This window comes from Leucopleurus acutus (genome assembly GCF_964270905.1).
Source record: "Leucopleurus acutus genome assembly, chromosome: 5".
In the NCBI taxonomy this organism is placed as follows: domain Eukaryota; kingdom Metazoa; phylum Chordata; class Mammalia; order Artiodactyla; family Delphinidae; genus Leucopleurus; species Leucopleurus acutus.
The window spans coordinates 53228694-53245122 of record NC_139147.1 but is presented as its reverse complement, the minus strand read 5'-3'; the positions used below and the strand labels follow the sequence as shown (position 1 = coordinate 53245122).

Here is a 16429-nt window from a genome sequence, read left to right as displayed (position 1 = left end):
GTAGTACCAAAGCTTTTGTATACTTTTATGGAAAAAAGAAAATATCAATTATACAGAAATTCTTTAAAGGAATTTGAAAAGTAATGAAAGTCAAACTGAGTGGAAGGCTAATACAGAAGACATATAAATGCAAATTTCATTATTCAGTTTTAACTATGTCACCTCATTTATTGGTGGCACATTTTAATGCTTAATATTGTTAACCTTCTAACATGACTGCAATTGTAAAGGATCTAGGTTTTTCAGGGGAGAAGTAAAATTTGTTTTTTTTAACAGTTTTTACAGTGGTGTGATGGTGAGGATCCTGGTGCCCAATGTGCAATTCCAAGTGACTAGAAGGAAGTTTTGAAATAGAGTTATACATTGCTTGTTTTTCTTTTTCAAAATAGCAGCTTATATTTCCACTCAAATTTAGGTTAAATGTATGGTCGTAATAGAAACCAATGTTCCTTCGTTTCTTTTGAGCCACCTAAAAAAATCTCATAAGATATCTTGCAATAGACACTTTGTACTAAAATGCTGTTAGAAATTCATATATAACAAAGGGTCTGAGCCTTAGGAGAGATGGAAAAACCATTGTGACATATATAGTGACAGTGTGGCAAGAAAGAACTCAGAATTCCAAGTGAAACATTAATAAAGAATCCATAGAAGTTGATTCTGGCTCTGCATTTGGCCTCATGCCCTGAAAAGTTGATGGTAAACCACAGCCTACAGCTCTCAAGGAGAAAACCTTATGGTCTTCTTTATCAACTTTGCAATGAGTTAAAAATACCTTATGCTATGTTAATGGATATGACTGGAATATATTCTATTTTCCTATGCAATTAAAGTAAGAACTATTTAAATTTACAGTGACTTATTCTAGTTGGCTATACACTTATTTTTTTTATTTTATTTTTACAGTTTTATTTTTGTGTACAGATTTGCTTAACCATCACTGAATTTCTAGGTCAGGTTCAGGTAACTGAAGAGCCTTTATAAGTAGTTTATATTGTCTAGACCCAAGGTATGCTGCAAACCCAGTCTGAAGCAAAATGGGAAATAACATCTTTCTAAAGACAGGCTTAGAAATCCTAATCCAGTAATTTAAGATGTTTCCTTTCTTGGGTAGCAGGGCTGAGCTATACCTGGCTGCTAGGTCACCATTCACAGGGATAGCCAAGAAAACAGGGTACAGGCCACCAAAAACAAGACCAACCAGTCCACCTCGTGTTATGGTACAGGTTTCACAATGTAAATCACCTGTATTCAAAGGTAAACTTACTAAACGTTTGTAAGATAAGTGTACCGTCAAAAATGGGATCACTGCCATTGGTAAGCCAGCAGCTACACGAGCCTGTGTCACATGTAGGATGCATCGAAAGACACTATTTGCTATTAGGCCACAGAGGGCAGCATTAAGTCCAATATATGTTGATCCATTTTCAAGCAGATTCCTTTCTGCTTCTGGAAGTTGGTTAATTTTTCTGGTTATGATTTCAATTAAGTTCTTCTTGACAGTACCATCTGGTTTATGATTTTCCATCTTGAGCCTTAAATTAAAATGTCATTTTTCAATAATGTGTATCTTTTACTGCACCCCTTTACCCGGAATGCCAGTACCTTACGCTCTCCTCCCAGCAGTCACTGCCTCCTCCGGCCTCCATCAGGCACGCGAGTGCTCACTCCTACACTTATTTCTGTTTTTATGATTACTGAATCTTTCCAGGGTTACTTAGCAGCTAATGAGTATTTATCATGAGGTCCACCTTGCGCAGGGCTCAGTGAGTGATGAAGTCATTTACAAAGGCCCGGCCTTCAAAGTATTTAAAATGTAAAGTTGTGCTGTCCAGTACAGTAGCCACTACCCATAGGTGGCTATTTAAGTTTAAATCTAAAGAGATTAAAAATTCAGCTCCTCAGTTAAACTAATCACATTTCAAAAGCTCAGTAGGCATAAGCACATGTGGCTAATTGCTGCCATATTGGACAGTGAGGATTTCCATCCTCACAGATATTTCTACTGGGCTGTGCTTATCTACAGTAATACTCATTTAAGACCGATTTAAAAAAATGGTAAATTTAGAGTTTAATTCAATAGTTGAATTTCTTTTTTTTAAAGAGATTAAGTTATAGTTGGTAATCCCAAATACGGCAATAACTTTCTCTATAGCTGGTGGTAGAATGTGGGAAAGGCATGACTTTCAGCCAAACTGGACCACTCCTCCCTCCTTCCTTCCCTTCCCTTCCCTTTCCCTTTCCCATCCCCTTTCCCTTTCCTTCCCTCCCTCCCTCCCTTCCTTCCTTCCTTCTTCAGGTTCCAAAAAATACTCTGGGTCATTTCATATATGTGTGGGGAAGGGAGAGGGGAGTTTGGGATCTCTCTGTTGGAGGAAATGAAGCAATGAGTGTGAATTCTCTGATTCTAAGCACTTTCTGTTACTCATATGAGGTGTTCTTGGATTCACCTCTTTGCATACTGTCTGCATGACCCCTTCTGTGTTTACCTAGCCTAACGTAATTGTCCTTTGTTTTTTTGAAATGACTTTTCACTTAGAACTCATAATATCCTCTTCAGTTGCTAATTATTCAATTTCTTTCTTTATAACTTCTTTTCTCATATGAGCCTTCAGTTTGTATCTGTGCCATTTCAGGCCTCCCTATATATATATGAAGCTATTAATTGTGCACCTAATATATGTTCACCAGAGTATTTTACCATAGCACCTAGCACAGTACTCAACACATGGTAGGTTATTAGGAAATGCTGCTGATGGTTTAGAAGCAGACCCTTACAAAGTGAAATGATAACTGACCTACCTCAAAGTGTGAGAAAAATGTTTAACATTACAAGATCTGTTGAAAATACAAAATGCAACTCAATTCCCTATTATTCAAAGGTAGTCTTTCCAAATCATTTTCAAAATGTCATGGTGAATTTTATGCTGTAATTTCTGACCATACAAAATTGCCTTTAACAAAATGACATAAAAAAAGCACTCATTTTCTGCTTGATAATTATCTCATCTCTCTTCACAGCCACATACTCATCCACAGTGTATACCACTGTCAGGCATTTTCTGTCCTTGGGTGTATTACAGTCACTCCAGTATATTAAAACTCAACTGTAGCTTAATAAAGTTGTACCAGTTCATATGTATTCTTATTAAATATTTGTATTTGCTACTCTTTTGTTCTAATATTTATACATTTTTATCAGTGTTAAATTTTCTTGGACCTCTAAGTCATTAATGAATATATTGAATAATATTAATCTTAGTAACAATTCTTTGTGTAGTTTTCTCCACAATTCAGACAAAAGTATGAATTCACAGAGTGTAACTGCCCGTGTATTTAGTACAGTCGTCCTCCAGATTCAGGGATTCAGTTATTCACAGTTCTAGACATTTGCTGTGCTGTGAACTAACACACAACTTTCTTTTATTGTTCACTGTTACTCTGGCAGCTCCTGCCATCTGTAGCTTATTCTGCCTTCCTTGTTAAAAGTAAATTTATAAAGCATTAAAGAAAGGCATTAAAGATGGATAAGCACCCAGTGGAGTCTTCTAGGAAATAAGAGAAAAATTTTCAAAATAGAGGTACTTTCATACAAGGTTGGTGGGATTATAACTTGCTACATTTTTTCCAAATGCAATTTGACAGTGTACATCAAGAAGCCCTTTTTAAAAAGTGTTTGGGGGCTTCCCTGGTGGCACAGTGGTTGAGAGTCCACCTGCCGATGCAGGGGACACGGGTTCGTGCCCCGGTCCGGGAAGATCCCACATGCCGCTGAGCCTGCGCGTCCGGAACCTGTGCTCCGCAACGGGAGAGACCACAACAGTGAGAGGCCCGCGTACCGCAAAAAAAAAAAAAAAAAAAAAAAAAAGCGTTTGGGGTTTTGTTTTTACCTTTTTTCCTAACAAAGGGGTAGATACTTGAAAAGTCATTGAAGAAAAACTGCGTAGACTGAATAAATCAAGGATTTTCCTACTTGACGGGACTTGCAGATAGTAATTCCAGGTCTAAGAAGCAGAATCTATTGGATCATTCATTCTTACCTTTCTTGTGTCCCCAATGTGGTTAATTCTGTTGAGTAGAGGACTTGTTTACATTTAATATCCATTCCCAAAGAATTTGTCCCTCTCAAAAACTTTGTTTTTCACTATTGAGAATGGGGGAATGAATGGAGAAACACAAGTTTATTTGGAAAAGTCTGCACAAATATCTGTCGACTATAATTTAGTTAGAATTTCATTGCATATCTGTATTAGTTACCCACAGTTTGAAAGTGGCTACTGAAATTGTGGCAATTCTTACCTGTCCTACCTGAGAAGCTTAGTAGCACTGTAGGTCAAGGTTAACCACCTAATTTTGTGGATCCCAGACTGATCTTATTGAATACTGGAAGCAGTTCTTCACAGTGATCAAAACTTGAATAAAGCATTCAGGAAGGTATCTTACTGGTAGATCTATTCAAGGACCGCTTATAATGATGGGCTTTCAACATTGCTCATTTGTTTACCTGTATCATTCCTACAAGCATAGTACTTTGTGATTAGTGCCATAATTTTTTAAAGAAACCCCCTTTTAAAAGTCTCCCAAATGACAGTAGATTCATGTATTAAAAATTTGCCCAATAACTGCTTCATGTTTCATTAAATACCAAAAAGGACTTACCAGACCATTCTTTCACATGTAAATTAAATAGGCTTTAGGTTTAGGTGTTCCACTGTATATTACAAACTTGCAGCAAAACCTGACCATAATGAAATAATTGTTTGAAGGTTATGTTGACCTTCTCTCAGGCTGTGAGTTTAACTGGTTAGCCAAGTTGCATGAACTCAACATAGACATCCAATCATTACTGCTGCATAACAACCTTCACTTATCAGTGGCATTGTTTGTGTGTGTTCACCTACCTTTTAATTTTTTTCCTTAAATACTTGATATACCGTTAAAATGAGATGAATACACATCTTCCAGCTGTAAAGAAAGACTTATTCTTTTATACCCATATGTTATATTTTCATCATTCAACTTACTGTGAATATTATTTTGGGTGCTAAAAAAGAGAAGGTAGGCTTGGTTATTACATTTAATGGGCTGTGTTCCTAATTATGGTTTCAAATTAATAATATAAAGTTAAATTTATTGTTGTGATAAACAACCCTCAAGTATAACTGTTTTATAAACAATGATCCCCCTCCTGTCTCATTCAGAAACAGCAGTGTATGCTTTGCCAAAAGTTTATTTAATATAGTTGAGTACCTTTTTGTTTGTTTATTGGCCGTTGGAAACTTCCAACTATATTCTTTTAAATTATTGCATCTTTCTGTATTTTATGACTCAGTATAACCTGCCTTAAATTATTATTTGGACAAAACAAGATATTAAGAAAAAACACAATTTCATTTTTACTTCCATATGTCTATAAGTCATCTTCTTTAGCTGGAGGATGATAAAACTTGATTTCAAGAAGATTATAAGCATCAATATTGTACTCAACTATTTTTTTTTTTTTTTTTTTTTTTTTTGCGGTACGCGGGCCTCTCACTGTTGTGGCCTCTCCTGTTGCGGAGCACAGGCTCCGGACGCGCAGGCTCAACGGCCCTGGCTCACGGGCCCAGCCGCTCCGCGGCATGTGGGATCTTCCCGGACCGGGGCACGAACCCGTGTTCCCTGCATCGGCAGGCGGACTCTCAACCACTGCGCCACGAGGGAAGCCCTGTACTCAACTATTTTTATCAGAACTTAATTTCTTTAACTTCAGCGTTCCAGTACAATAGCAAGGGTGATCATTTATACATCTATAGAGTGAAAAACAAAAATTGCTAAAAATTACAAACCGAGAATGGCACAAGTGCTATTAGCCCCAAGTTAGATAGAAAATTGTAAACAGCAAAATCTTGGAGACCACTATGATGTATTTTAATTTAAATTTATCTACATGTGAAAATATGTGCAAATATTATTTTCACCTATATTTAATAATGTAGTACAAACAACTTTGGGTTCATCTTACTGCTGCAGTAAAAGCTGCATGTTGGAAATATAAGAAGTCTAGGGAAGATGCGCTGCTTTGGAGATGTTACAGCTCTTCAAATAACTGCCCTCATGTGTGAAGGTTAGGACTATACATTGGCATAAAACCAATCTTTGAAACATTTCCAGCTTTCTGCAAGGTAAACAGTAATTTATCCAGACAGCTGTGTGCTTATAGATATCAATATAAATACAAGCTCACTGTGTATATAAAGAAAGGGAGGAAGTCTGTGTGCGTGTGCGTGTGTGTGTGTGTGTGAGCTTATATGTGTGTGCATTGTCTAGTTTTTGGAGAAGCAGATCGCTAACACAGAAAAAGCACTGGACAAGGAGCTTGTGCTTTTGCATGTGTTCTGTTTTTGACTCTCACTTTCTGGATATATAACCTTGGGTAAATGATTAAATACCCTTTTCTAAGCCCTAATTTCCTTCCATATCGACTCATCCACATTAAGGGATGTTTTGTAAGTATAAAGTAATGTGTGGAAAGATTTATACAAATGAGAATTTTTTAATCATTTCTTTTCATTTCAGGATTAAAAATGGAAATAAGAATATTAAAGTTACAGAAAACTTTGGAACCTACTCATCCAGCCTGATTTTACATTTGAGAGGAGAGACTCAGAGAAGATAAATAACTTGACCAAGGTAACAATATTAAAATATAGGTCTCATTATTTTGGGATCCAAAGCTGTTTTATTTTTTAATAGAAGCATAGTTGACATACAATATTATATTAGTTTCTGGTGTACAACATAGTGATTTGACATATACATTATGAATTGATCACCATGATAAGTCTGGTAACCATCTGCCACCACACAAAGTTATTACAATATTATTAACTATACTTCCTAGGCTGTACATTTATTCCCATGAGTTATTTATTTTATAACTAGAAGTTTGTATCTCTTAATCCTCTTCACCTATTTTGCCCAGCCTTTCACCCCTCCTGCCCCTGGTGACAACCAGTTTGTTCTCTGTATCTATGAGTCTGTTTCTGGTTTATTTAGTTTGTTAATTTGTTTTTAAAATTCCACATATAAGTTAAATCATACAGTATTTGTCTTTTTTTAACTTATTTCACTTAGCTTAATACCCTCTAGATTTATCCATGTTGTCACAAATGGCAAAATTTCATTCTTTTTTTATGTCTGAGTAGTATTCCACTGTGTGTGTGTGTGTGTGTGTGTGTGTGTGTGTGTGTGTATCACATCTTCTTTATCCATTCATCTATCAATGGGCACTTAAGTCACTTCCAAATCTTAGCTACTGTAGATAGTGCTACAGCGAACATAGGGGTCCATATATCTTTTCAAATTAGTGGTTTTGTTTTCTTCTAATAAATACCCAGAAGTAGAATTACTGGATTACATGGTAATTCTATTTTTAGTTCTTTAAAGAACCTCCATACTGTTTTCTGTAGGGCTGCACCAATTTACATTCCACCAACAGTGGACAGGTGTTCCCTTTCCTCTGCATCCTCCCTAGCACTTGTTATTTGTTGTCTTTTTGATAATAGCCATCTGACAGCTGTGAGGTGATCTCATTGCAGTTTTGATTTACATTTCTCTGATGATTAGTGATTTTGAGCATCTTTTCATGTGTCCGTTGACCATCTGTATGTCTTCTTTGGAAAAATGTCTATTCAGGTCCTCTGCTCATTTTTTTAAAAATTTGTTTTGGAGTATACTTGATTTACAATGTTGTGTTTGTTTCTGCTGTATACCAAAGTGAATTAGTTATACATATACATATATCCACTGTTTCTTAGATTCTTCTCCCATATAGGTCATTACAGAGTATTGAGTAAAGTCCCCTGTACTCTACGGTAGGTCTGTATCAGTTATCTATTTTATATATAGTAGTGTGTATATGTCAATTCCAATCTCCCAGTTTATCTCTCCCCTCACTTACCCGCCTTGGTAACTGTAAGTTTGTCTTCTACATCTGTGACTCTATTTCTGTTTTGTAAATAAGTCCATTTGTACCATTATTTTAGATTCCGCATATAAGTGATATCATTTGATATTTGTCTTCATCTGATTTACTTCACTCAGTATGGCAATCTCTTATACATGTCAATCTTTCATATCAATAGTACGTATATTCCTTATTTTAGTATATAATGACATTTTAAGGTAATTATCTTATTAAAATAATAATATAATCCTTTGTGAAATAAGTCAGAAGAATCTAAACTGCAGGCTAGAACACATCCATCCATTCATTAATGTAGCCAAGTTCACTTGAGCTTCTACTTGGTTACATGTTTCTATGGATGCAAAGGTGAACCAGAGAGATATCCTGTCCTCAGAGAACTCATAGCTTATTGTGAGAGCGAGAACAAAAAGAACATAAGGATACATAACATAATGTAAAAAGTATTAAATACTTAAGAAAATATTGAACTAGTTCTTGAAGCCTAGATTGGATTTGTACATGTAATTGGTACCATAACAAAGGTACAGTGGCAGGAAAGCAAGTAAGTTTGGATGGAAGACAGGGTATATAAAAGCAACCAGTAGGAAATAACTGTTTTCCAATTGCTTCCTTGTGTAACCCCCATACTTACCTTGTTTGAATTTTGCTGCCCAGTTTCATTCTTTACCATGAGAGCAGCATGGATGGTTAAATTGGCAAGTTAAGAAATTCAATATCATTTGATTATATACCCCAAAGTGCAGACAGTCCTTTTAAAATTCATTAAAATATGTAATTTTAAACACAGCAGCCAATATTGACAGAGCATTTGATTGCTTTAACCAAAAAAGCAATTTTACACCCCGTGGTCAAAATAAGAAATCCTCAAAGGATAAACTGAGCTTTCTACAGCAATATGCAGTTTTAATCTTACTTTCTCTGTTAGTAGCGTGCACCTCACAATAGAGATTAAAGCGATGTGGAAAAGAAGAAGAGGTAAAAAAGTGACTATACAAGTTGCTACAGTTGAAAAAACAAATCAAAAATGTTACAACCATGTGAATATTTTTAATCTACTTTCTATCATTATTATTTTGGATCTAGCAAGGATCTATAAGATCTCCCAACCCAGGTATAGCATAGTTTTCTTGTTTCTGGGAAAGAAGTCTATTTTGCAGGACAGTCAGTTGAAGACACATGAAGGAAAGAGAGAACTGGATACAATACTACAGTTCACTTTCGCATCTGGTATTTGTGCTGGAAAACTTGGAAGGCTAGATCTGTTACCTTTTGTAGTGAAGTAACATTTTTCTGCATTTTAAATAATAAAAATAACTAGCAGTTTTTTGAATTAAATAATTTTTTTTTGCCTGGCTACATTGAAACACTAAAAACACTTGGAGAGTGAGCACCAAAATATATATCAATATGCACATCACCTATGGAGATGCCAGATCTACTTGGTGCACAGGACTTGTTGAAGTAAAGAGGAAATGTACCCAGACCAACCTCTATACGAAGGGCAGACACCACTGTAAATGAGAATGTGCCCTTTAACACATAATACACTCTGACCAGGTTTGGTAAGGGAGGCACCAGAATTTGTCAATAGTAGTGGTGTAGAGGCCACCATATTTAGGTACCTCTAGGTAGCTATCCATGAAGTGTTTTTTCTTATGACTTCATGTTTTATGAAGGTGATACAAAGATTGATTGAGAATGATCTTTAACAAACTATAAAATGGGTGTAGTGTGTTCTTATATCATTCGTAGTTCCTCTTCACAAAGCTCCTTGAAGTGAGAGACTACCTTGTTGACAGTTATATTCCTAAGCCCTATCACTGCACTGTGGAACATAGTTAACCACTCAGATATTTGTTGAATGACTATATGCATGACTGAGCAAATAAATGATCGGGTGAAATTAAGAAGGTATAATAATCTGTTAATAAGGAAGCCATGTAATTGTTCTCTCTAGTGTCCAGTTCTCTTTGGGTCCCACATTTTAGGGTTTGTTGTCAATATGTCCAGCCCTCCCTTTTGGTCTTATTACCGAAAACAGAACATATATTTAACCTGTCTTTTAAACCTGAGAACAACAATGTAATGATACAGCTCTGTCTCTCATTCCTGTTCTTGAAGGTCTAAGAAATTCTCAGGGAAGATGCCTCTTTAACTTTCCAGTGATGCCTTCGTTTGTAGGAAGGGGTTAGTATTCTTTAGCTCTAGCAGGAGCATTTTCCCCTGCAGTCCAAGACAGCTGAGAGGACAGGGGTGCTGAGGAGAAATGCAGAAAGCAGAATGCTTTTTAGAAGAAAAAGTCTCTGTTTGGAGTCTTTACTGAAAATTAATCTACTATTTCACTACTATATACTCTACTAATCTAATGTGATCTACTACTGTATCACGAAACTTTCTATGTGGTCAAGAATCAAGGATGTCCAGTCAAATAGTTGATAAGAATTTAATAAAAGATGACTGGCCAAGGCAAGTTTTAAGGAATAGAGCAGTACTTGGGCGAGTAGCAGTACAGAGTTGTTACCACCTAGGATGGGAGGGGCATCCCCACCTGGGTGGGTGTAAGGGAGTGTTGCCTGACAGGAACTGGGACCTGTGGTAGAGGTCATACACAGACAAAACACAGCAACCTGAAAGGGAGGGACCTGGTAAAATAAACACTCACCCTCTTTTCCTACCGGCTGCTCTTCTATCAGCACCAACAAGAAGCCAAAGGGTAGGGAAGCCATTGATAAGTTCATCGGGCCAGCTTTCTATGCAGACCAGGGTATGGAAGTACACATCATAGATCTGGATGGGCAAAGGTTAGCTGCCTCATTAAACCCTACTTTCTACCAGTCTAGGTCTGCTCCCAAACTAGATCCCCTCCCAGTACTAGCTAAGAGAGATCTTCAGAGAAACGTTGCTCTTTTATAATGTGGGTAATTCCCTGATTTAAGAATATATGACCTACCAAATTCTGACTTCCAGAACTGATCAGTGAAGAGGTGATTACTCGTACTGTGAACAAATTTACACAGGACTCCCTTTACAAAGAGCTCTCTTAATGAAGTTATGAAACTGACTTATACAAATGGTTTTAGGTATAATAGTTACAAAGCACTGATAGGTGAAATCTACTGTTCATGCATGACTCTATCACTATTACCTATTTTAGATTCCCTGCTCCCCCCAAAGTATAAAAAGTCTTCCTGCTGGGCTTCCCTGGTGGCGCAGTGGTTGAGAGTCTGCCTGCCGATGCAGGGGACACGGGTTCGTGCCCCGGTCCGGGAAGATCCCACATGCCGCGGAGCGACTGGGCCTGTGAGCCATGGCCGCTGAGCCTGCGCGTCCGGAGCCTGTGCTCCGCAACGGGAGAGGCCACAACAGTGAGAGGCCCGCGTACCGCAAAAAAAAAAAAAGTCTTCCTGCTTACTTTGCTTTTCCTAGCACTAGTCAACAGCCTTGTTTATGGAAATAAGTATCTGACAGTCATCGTTTCTTTTTTTTCTCTTTTGTGTTGAATTATATTGAGATGACAAAGGGGGCTGTCGTGACTTCAGAAATAAGAGATTTGAATACTTGTCTTCTTTAACTTCTTGATGGTTGAGTTGTAGGCTAACTCCCCATGGTCTTCTCTGTAATGTTGAAAAGAAGAGTAACGAGTTTGAAAAGTGAAGGGAATGTGACTAATGTAAGCCACCTCCAGTGGTTCAGTGACATCCCTTTACCAAGAAGAGAGAAAGGGAATAAAGGTCCAAGATGAGAGAGAGAGAGCATCACTCCTTATGAATTTCAACACTAGAGGTTTATAGATTTTTAATGGTAAAAAAAACTATTTTTTCCTGGCCCTTTGTCATGCCTCCCCTTACAGTAGTCCCATTTTGCTCTTAATAATACACATTATTTTTGACTATTATGCAATTTCTCTTTTGTTTTCTTCAGAAAATAGGAGATTACTTCTTAAAAGAGAAGCAGACAGAAAGATGCTAAAAATGAGAATGGGGAATAGATGCCCAAACTAGAATTAGTACTCACAAATTCCTAATGATGCTGTAATTCCCAGGGGGAAATATTTATTTATGTAAAGACATTTGGTTAATTATTTATAGAAGTAAAACTCGGGAAAATTCCACTCCCACTGTTTTGATCTACATATACTGTCCCTAGAGGCCTTGTCTCCTGCCATATGGGTTTCCATTCTCAGAAGCAGAAAGTCCCTGTTTGCTCCTGACCTTGATAGTGCCTTTTTAAAAAATGAAATTTGTAATAGTCACAACGACACTGATTTTGTGTGTTTTTAAGGTCCATTATTTTATAGTCTGATTGCCCTTTAAAAAAAACAAACAAACTTTTTTTCCATAAATACTGGAAAGACATACATTTGGATGTCTTGATGTAGTTCAAAAGCCAGAATCAACTTATGTCCTTGCTTGACCAGCATCATCAGCTGGGGTGACACCATTCAGTACCTAAGGCTTAATGCCCTGCCACACGTGTCTGATAATGCCAGGCATAACTACATGCTCCAGAAGAGGCCAAAGAAAGACCCAGATAATATCAAGCTTGGCAAATAGTAGGAGAAGAAGAGGGTGAAGGCAATCACGAGCTTCATGTGTTTTATTTAAAACACATGAAGCTCGGATTTTTCCTTTTGCAATAAAAGAAGAGAGAGGAGGTACTAAAATGCAGCAGGTTTTTCATGGTGAAAGTATTCTAAAAATATGAAGTGTTTTATGACAACATTTCCCAGGAAATTATAGAGTTCCCCAGGCAAGAAAAGTACTTCCTGCATGAGTAGTTTCCACCTTTGTACACCCCATTTCTTTTTCCTGTGATTTTTAAATATCCATTTGAAAAATTATAATTTTATAATAGGTACTCAAGTGAAAAGTATTAAGAGGAATCATCTAATGCTAATGACAGTAATAGTCAAAAGTAAAATCACTCCCACTCATTCTCACATTTTAATGCAAGGGCGTTTAGGGATCATACTGATAATTTATTATAGAAGAGCATGATTGGTAGTCATTACCTATTCAGAAGCAAATGTGAAAACATAATGGTCCAAACACTCTATTAAAAAAAGATTTAGGTTTGTAATGGAGACACACAACTTTATTGTGCCCTTTATATAACCAGTAATCCCCAGTTCAATCAGCTGAAATAATAGTTTATTTAAAAGGTTTAGGCTTATATCAAAGACACACACTCTCTAGTGTCCTTCATAATACCAAAGATCCATAGTTCAGTCTGCTTAGTTAAAGAATTTTCCCTTTGGTGAAAATAACAAAACAAGTTTTCTTTTTTCTGACATCAGATAAGAAAGCCATTGCCATCCTTTAGTGCTTACATCTTTCTCCAGTGGAGGTTGCGTGCAAAACTCAAACACAAGCTGGATTGTGATTAAAAATCCTTAAGCATGTTGGACAGGGTCCTATACGGATGATGATCATTTTCATATTTTCTGTAACAACCCAAAGATTGCATAATTCTGATGGAAAGTAATAGGGAAAGCAAGCCAAAATTGTGGGCTGAATATGGCTTTTTGTCCTTTAAAACACTGCTTTCTATGTGTTGCAATTGAGTGACTGGAGATGTTAGAAGGGAAGTGAAGGATGCTTGCCAATGTTGTGAAACCGGTGGCTTGCGAGAGAATAACATGAGGTGTTAGCCTCATAATAGATGACATTCTTGAAGAATTACTTATAGGTATATTGTCCAAAGCTTCACCAATCTTACCATCAGCTATGCTTCCTTCTTTTGAAACTACCAAAACATACTTCTAAACTCTAAAATGGTGGGCAGTTAGATGGATTTATAACTAAATTCTAAAACGTTCTGTTGAAAGACTGATTTCCTCTCTCTCAGAGAAAAGAATATGAGATTACCAGAAAGATGACAGCAATTGCCGTTAAAAGGAGTTAAGGCCCACTCTATCTGCTGATTTAGAGAGGACTTTTGTAGACAAAATGTTGCAGATGTAAAATTGGCATAGATAGTCAGGAGTAATGTGTGACCTTTGGCAAAGGAAGGGATGCAATCCAAAAACACAATGTTCTGGGGCCAGTGGCAAAAGAGGAAAGAACTGGAGCAACTAGGTGAATTCAAAAGAATATTCCTGGGTTTACTGTTTTCATGCAGTAAAATTTTAGGAAATGCTGAGACACTGAATAAAGAGGCAAAGGTATATATATATCAACCCTCACTAAATTGCATGAGAAAAAAGCATAAACCATTGGCTTCAGTAAACTTATTGACTTGCAGATAGAGTTTTTTCCGGAATTCTGAGTTTATGCGTAGATGGTGTGTTAATTTTTGATAATTTAGATGGTATTTTCCTTTAATTAAGTACTTTAGTTGTGTGGCTAATAGTAGATATTCCTAAGAATACAGGGAATGGGGGTGGAGGAAATGTGCTAGTCAGCAATATCCATAAAATTAATTATCTTGGAGAGTTTAAGGGAAAAAAAATGTGCACATAGGTATAGTATATGTCATAAACAGATGTTTGAATCCAAGATTTGTGGTTGTCACCACCAATGCTTTCATATTCATCATCCTCACAGACCAAGGTCCCAAGAATATAAGGTATTTAACGAGGATCACAAACATTCTAGGTGACTCCCGTCAAATTTAAACTCCTGTTTTAAGATTCAAGCCTCATGCAACCTATGCTAAATTATATTTCAGGGTATGGAAAGGAATGTGCATACATCATTGTAGGAAGGTCATTTAATGATAGTTTTGATGAAGGTTATATTTTTATTTATTTTGTTGGCCTCAAAAATGATAAAATTATTATTCTTTTAAATTATTATATTATTTTACAAATTATTATTAATAAAATATTAATTATCTTAATGATAAATTTGAATTCTAGCTACAGATTCAAAAAGTATGACATATACACCTAAAAGTATTTAGGTAGAATTTAAGTCCATAACTTGTTAATATTTAACAGAGGAACCTGGTGCTTATCAGGAAGCAGAATGGATTCACTAAAGACATGACAGTCTTTTCAATAGGCATTTGGAGAATTCTTCCCTGAAGATAAGCTAGAACAACATATGCAGTTACATAGGTTCATAGCCAAATAATCTTACAAAAAAATTATTAACAACTTATAGGTCATTTTTTAATGGGACAGAAGAAGATTCACCACTTCACACTGTTTTATTCCCATATAAATACATAGATAATATACAGTCATCTAGAATCATAAGAATCAAGATCAAAGTCAAAACAATCAAGGTAAAAATTCAAAATTCTACATTATTTTTCAAGTAAAGCAATTAAACAGCTCACTTGGAAAAAATAGTAAGCTCTTAAGTTAACTGAAACTTAATATATGCCACCATGTGTAGTGAGTTGCCAAAAATACTCATGAAAATCTAATTTATACTAAGAGAAGAAGAAAGAACATACTTAGACCACTGTACTTGTCTTGGTCATATCCCATATAATATATTTATATCTGGTTACCATGTTTTAAAATGTACTGTGATAAAGCTGTAGAAAGTTTTGAGCACGGTGGCTAGACTACAAAAGGGACCTTGCCATATTATGTAAGAAGTATCTAAAGTATCCAGGATGTTCATTCTGGAACTAGAAATCCTTAGCTGGGGATGTGAACGCTATCATAAAATATAACAAGTAAGCTCTTGTAAAAATACTAACAGAATTGCTTTATAATTGGTAATCTTAAAGCATAGACCAGTGAATAGAAGTTCAGAAGGAAATCTCATTTCAATATCAGGGAAGACATTCTTATGTTTAGTAAATACTTGAAATTGAGATTTGTTTCATTTCAAGTCCATGAGCTCCCCATCACTGGATGATCAAGTGTCATATGTCCTATAAAGAAAAGCTGACATTGTGATCTGTAAGGTCCCTTCCAAAACTAAAAGTGTGCAATAAATGCCTACATTAAGAAAAAAGAAAGATCTTAGACAACCTAACTTTACACCTCAGGGAACTAGAAAAAGAAGAACAAACATAAGCCCAAAGTTAGTAGTGGGGAAAAAATAACTAAGATCAGATAGGAGATAAATGAAATAAAGACTGAAAGGTCAATAGGAAAGATCAAGAAAACTAAGAGCTATTTTTATTTTTTGAAAAGATAAAATAGCAAACCTTTAGCTAAACTAACCAGGAAAAAAAGAGAGAGGATTCAAATAAATAAAATTATAAATGATAGATATCACACAAAGGATTGTAAGAGACTACTATAAATAATTATATGCCAACAAACTGGACAATCTAGAAGGAATGGATAAATTCCTAGATATATACAACATATCAAAGCAGAATCTTGAAGAAAGAGAAAATGAGAATAGACCAATTGCTAGTATGGAGGTTGAATCAGTAAACAAAAGCCTTCCAACAAAGAAAAGTCTCAGACCAGATGGTTTCACTGGTGAATTCTTCCAAACATTTTGGGAAGGATTTGCATTAAATATGGATCTGTATTAATTCTTCTAA

The 16429-nt window shown here is 36.1% G+C and overlaps 1 protein-coding gene across 1 annotated transcript; it reads right to left on the bottom strand.

The window, feature by feature from the left end:
• Positions 1-620: 620 nt before the first annotated feature.
• Positions 621-1560, bottom strand: LOC309961951 (transmembrane protein 126A-like). The gene has a single exon (XM_082839463.1). The coding sequence runs from the start codon at positions 1526-1528 to the stop codon at positions 938-940; it is 591 nt and encodes a 196-aa protein (XP_082695589.1). The 5' UTR covers positions 1529-1560; the 3' UTR covers positions 621-937.
• Between the last annotated feature and the right edge of the window lie 14869 nt (positions 1561-16429).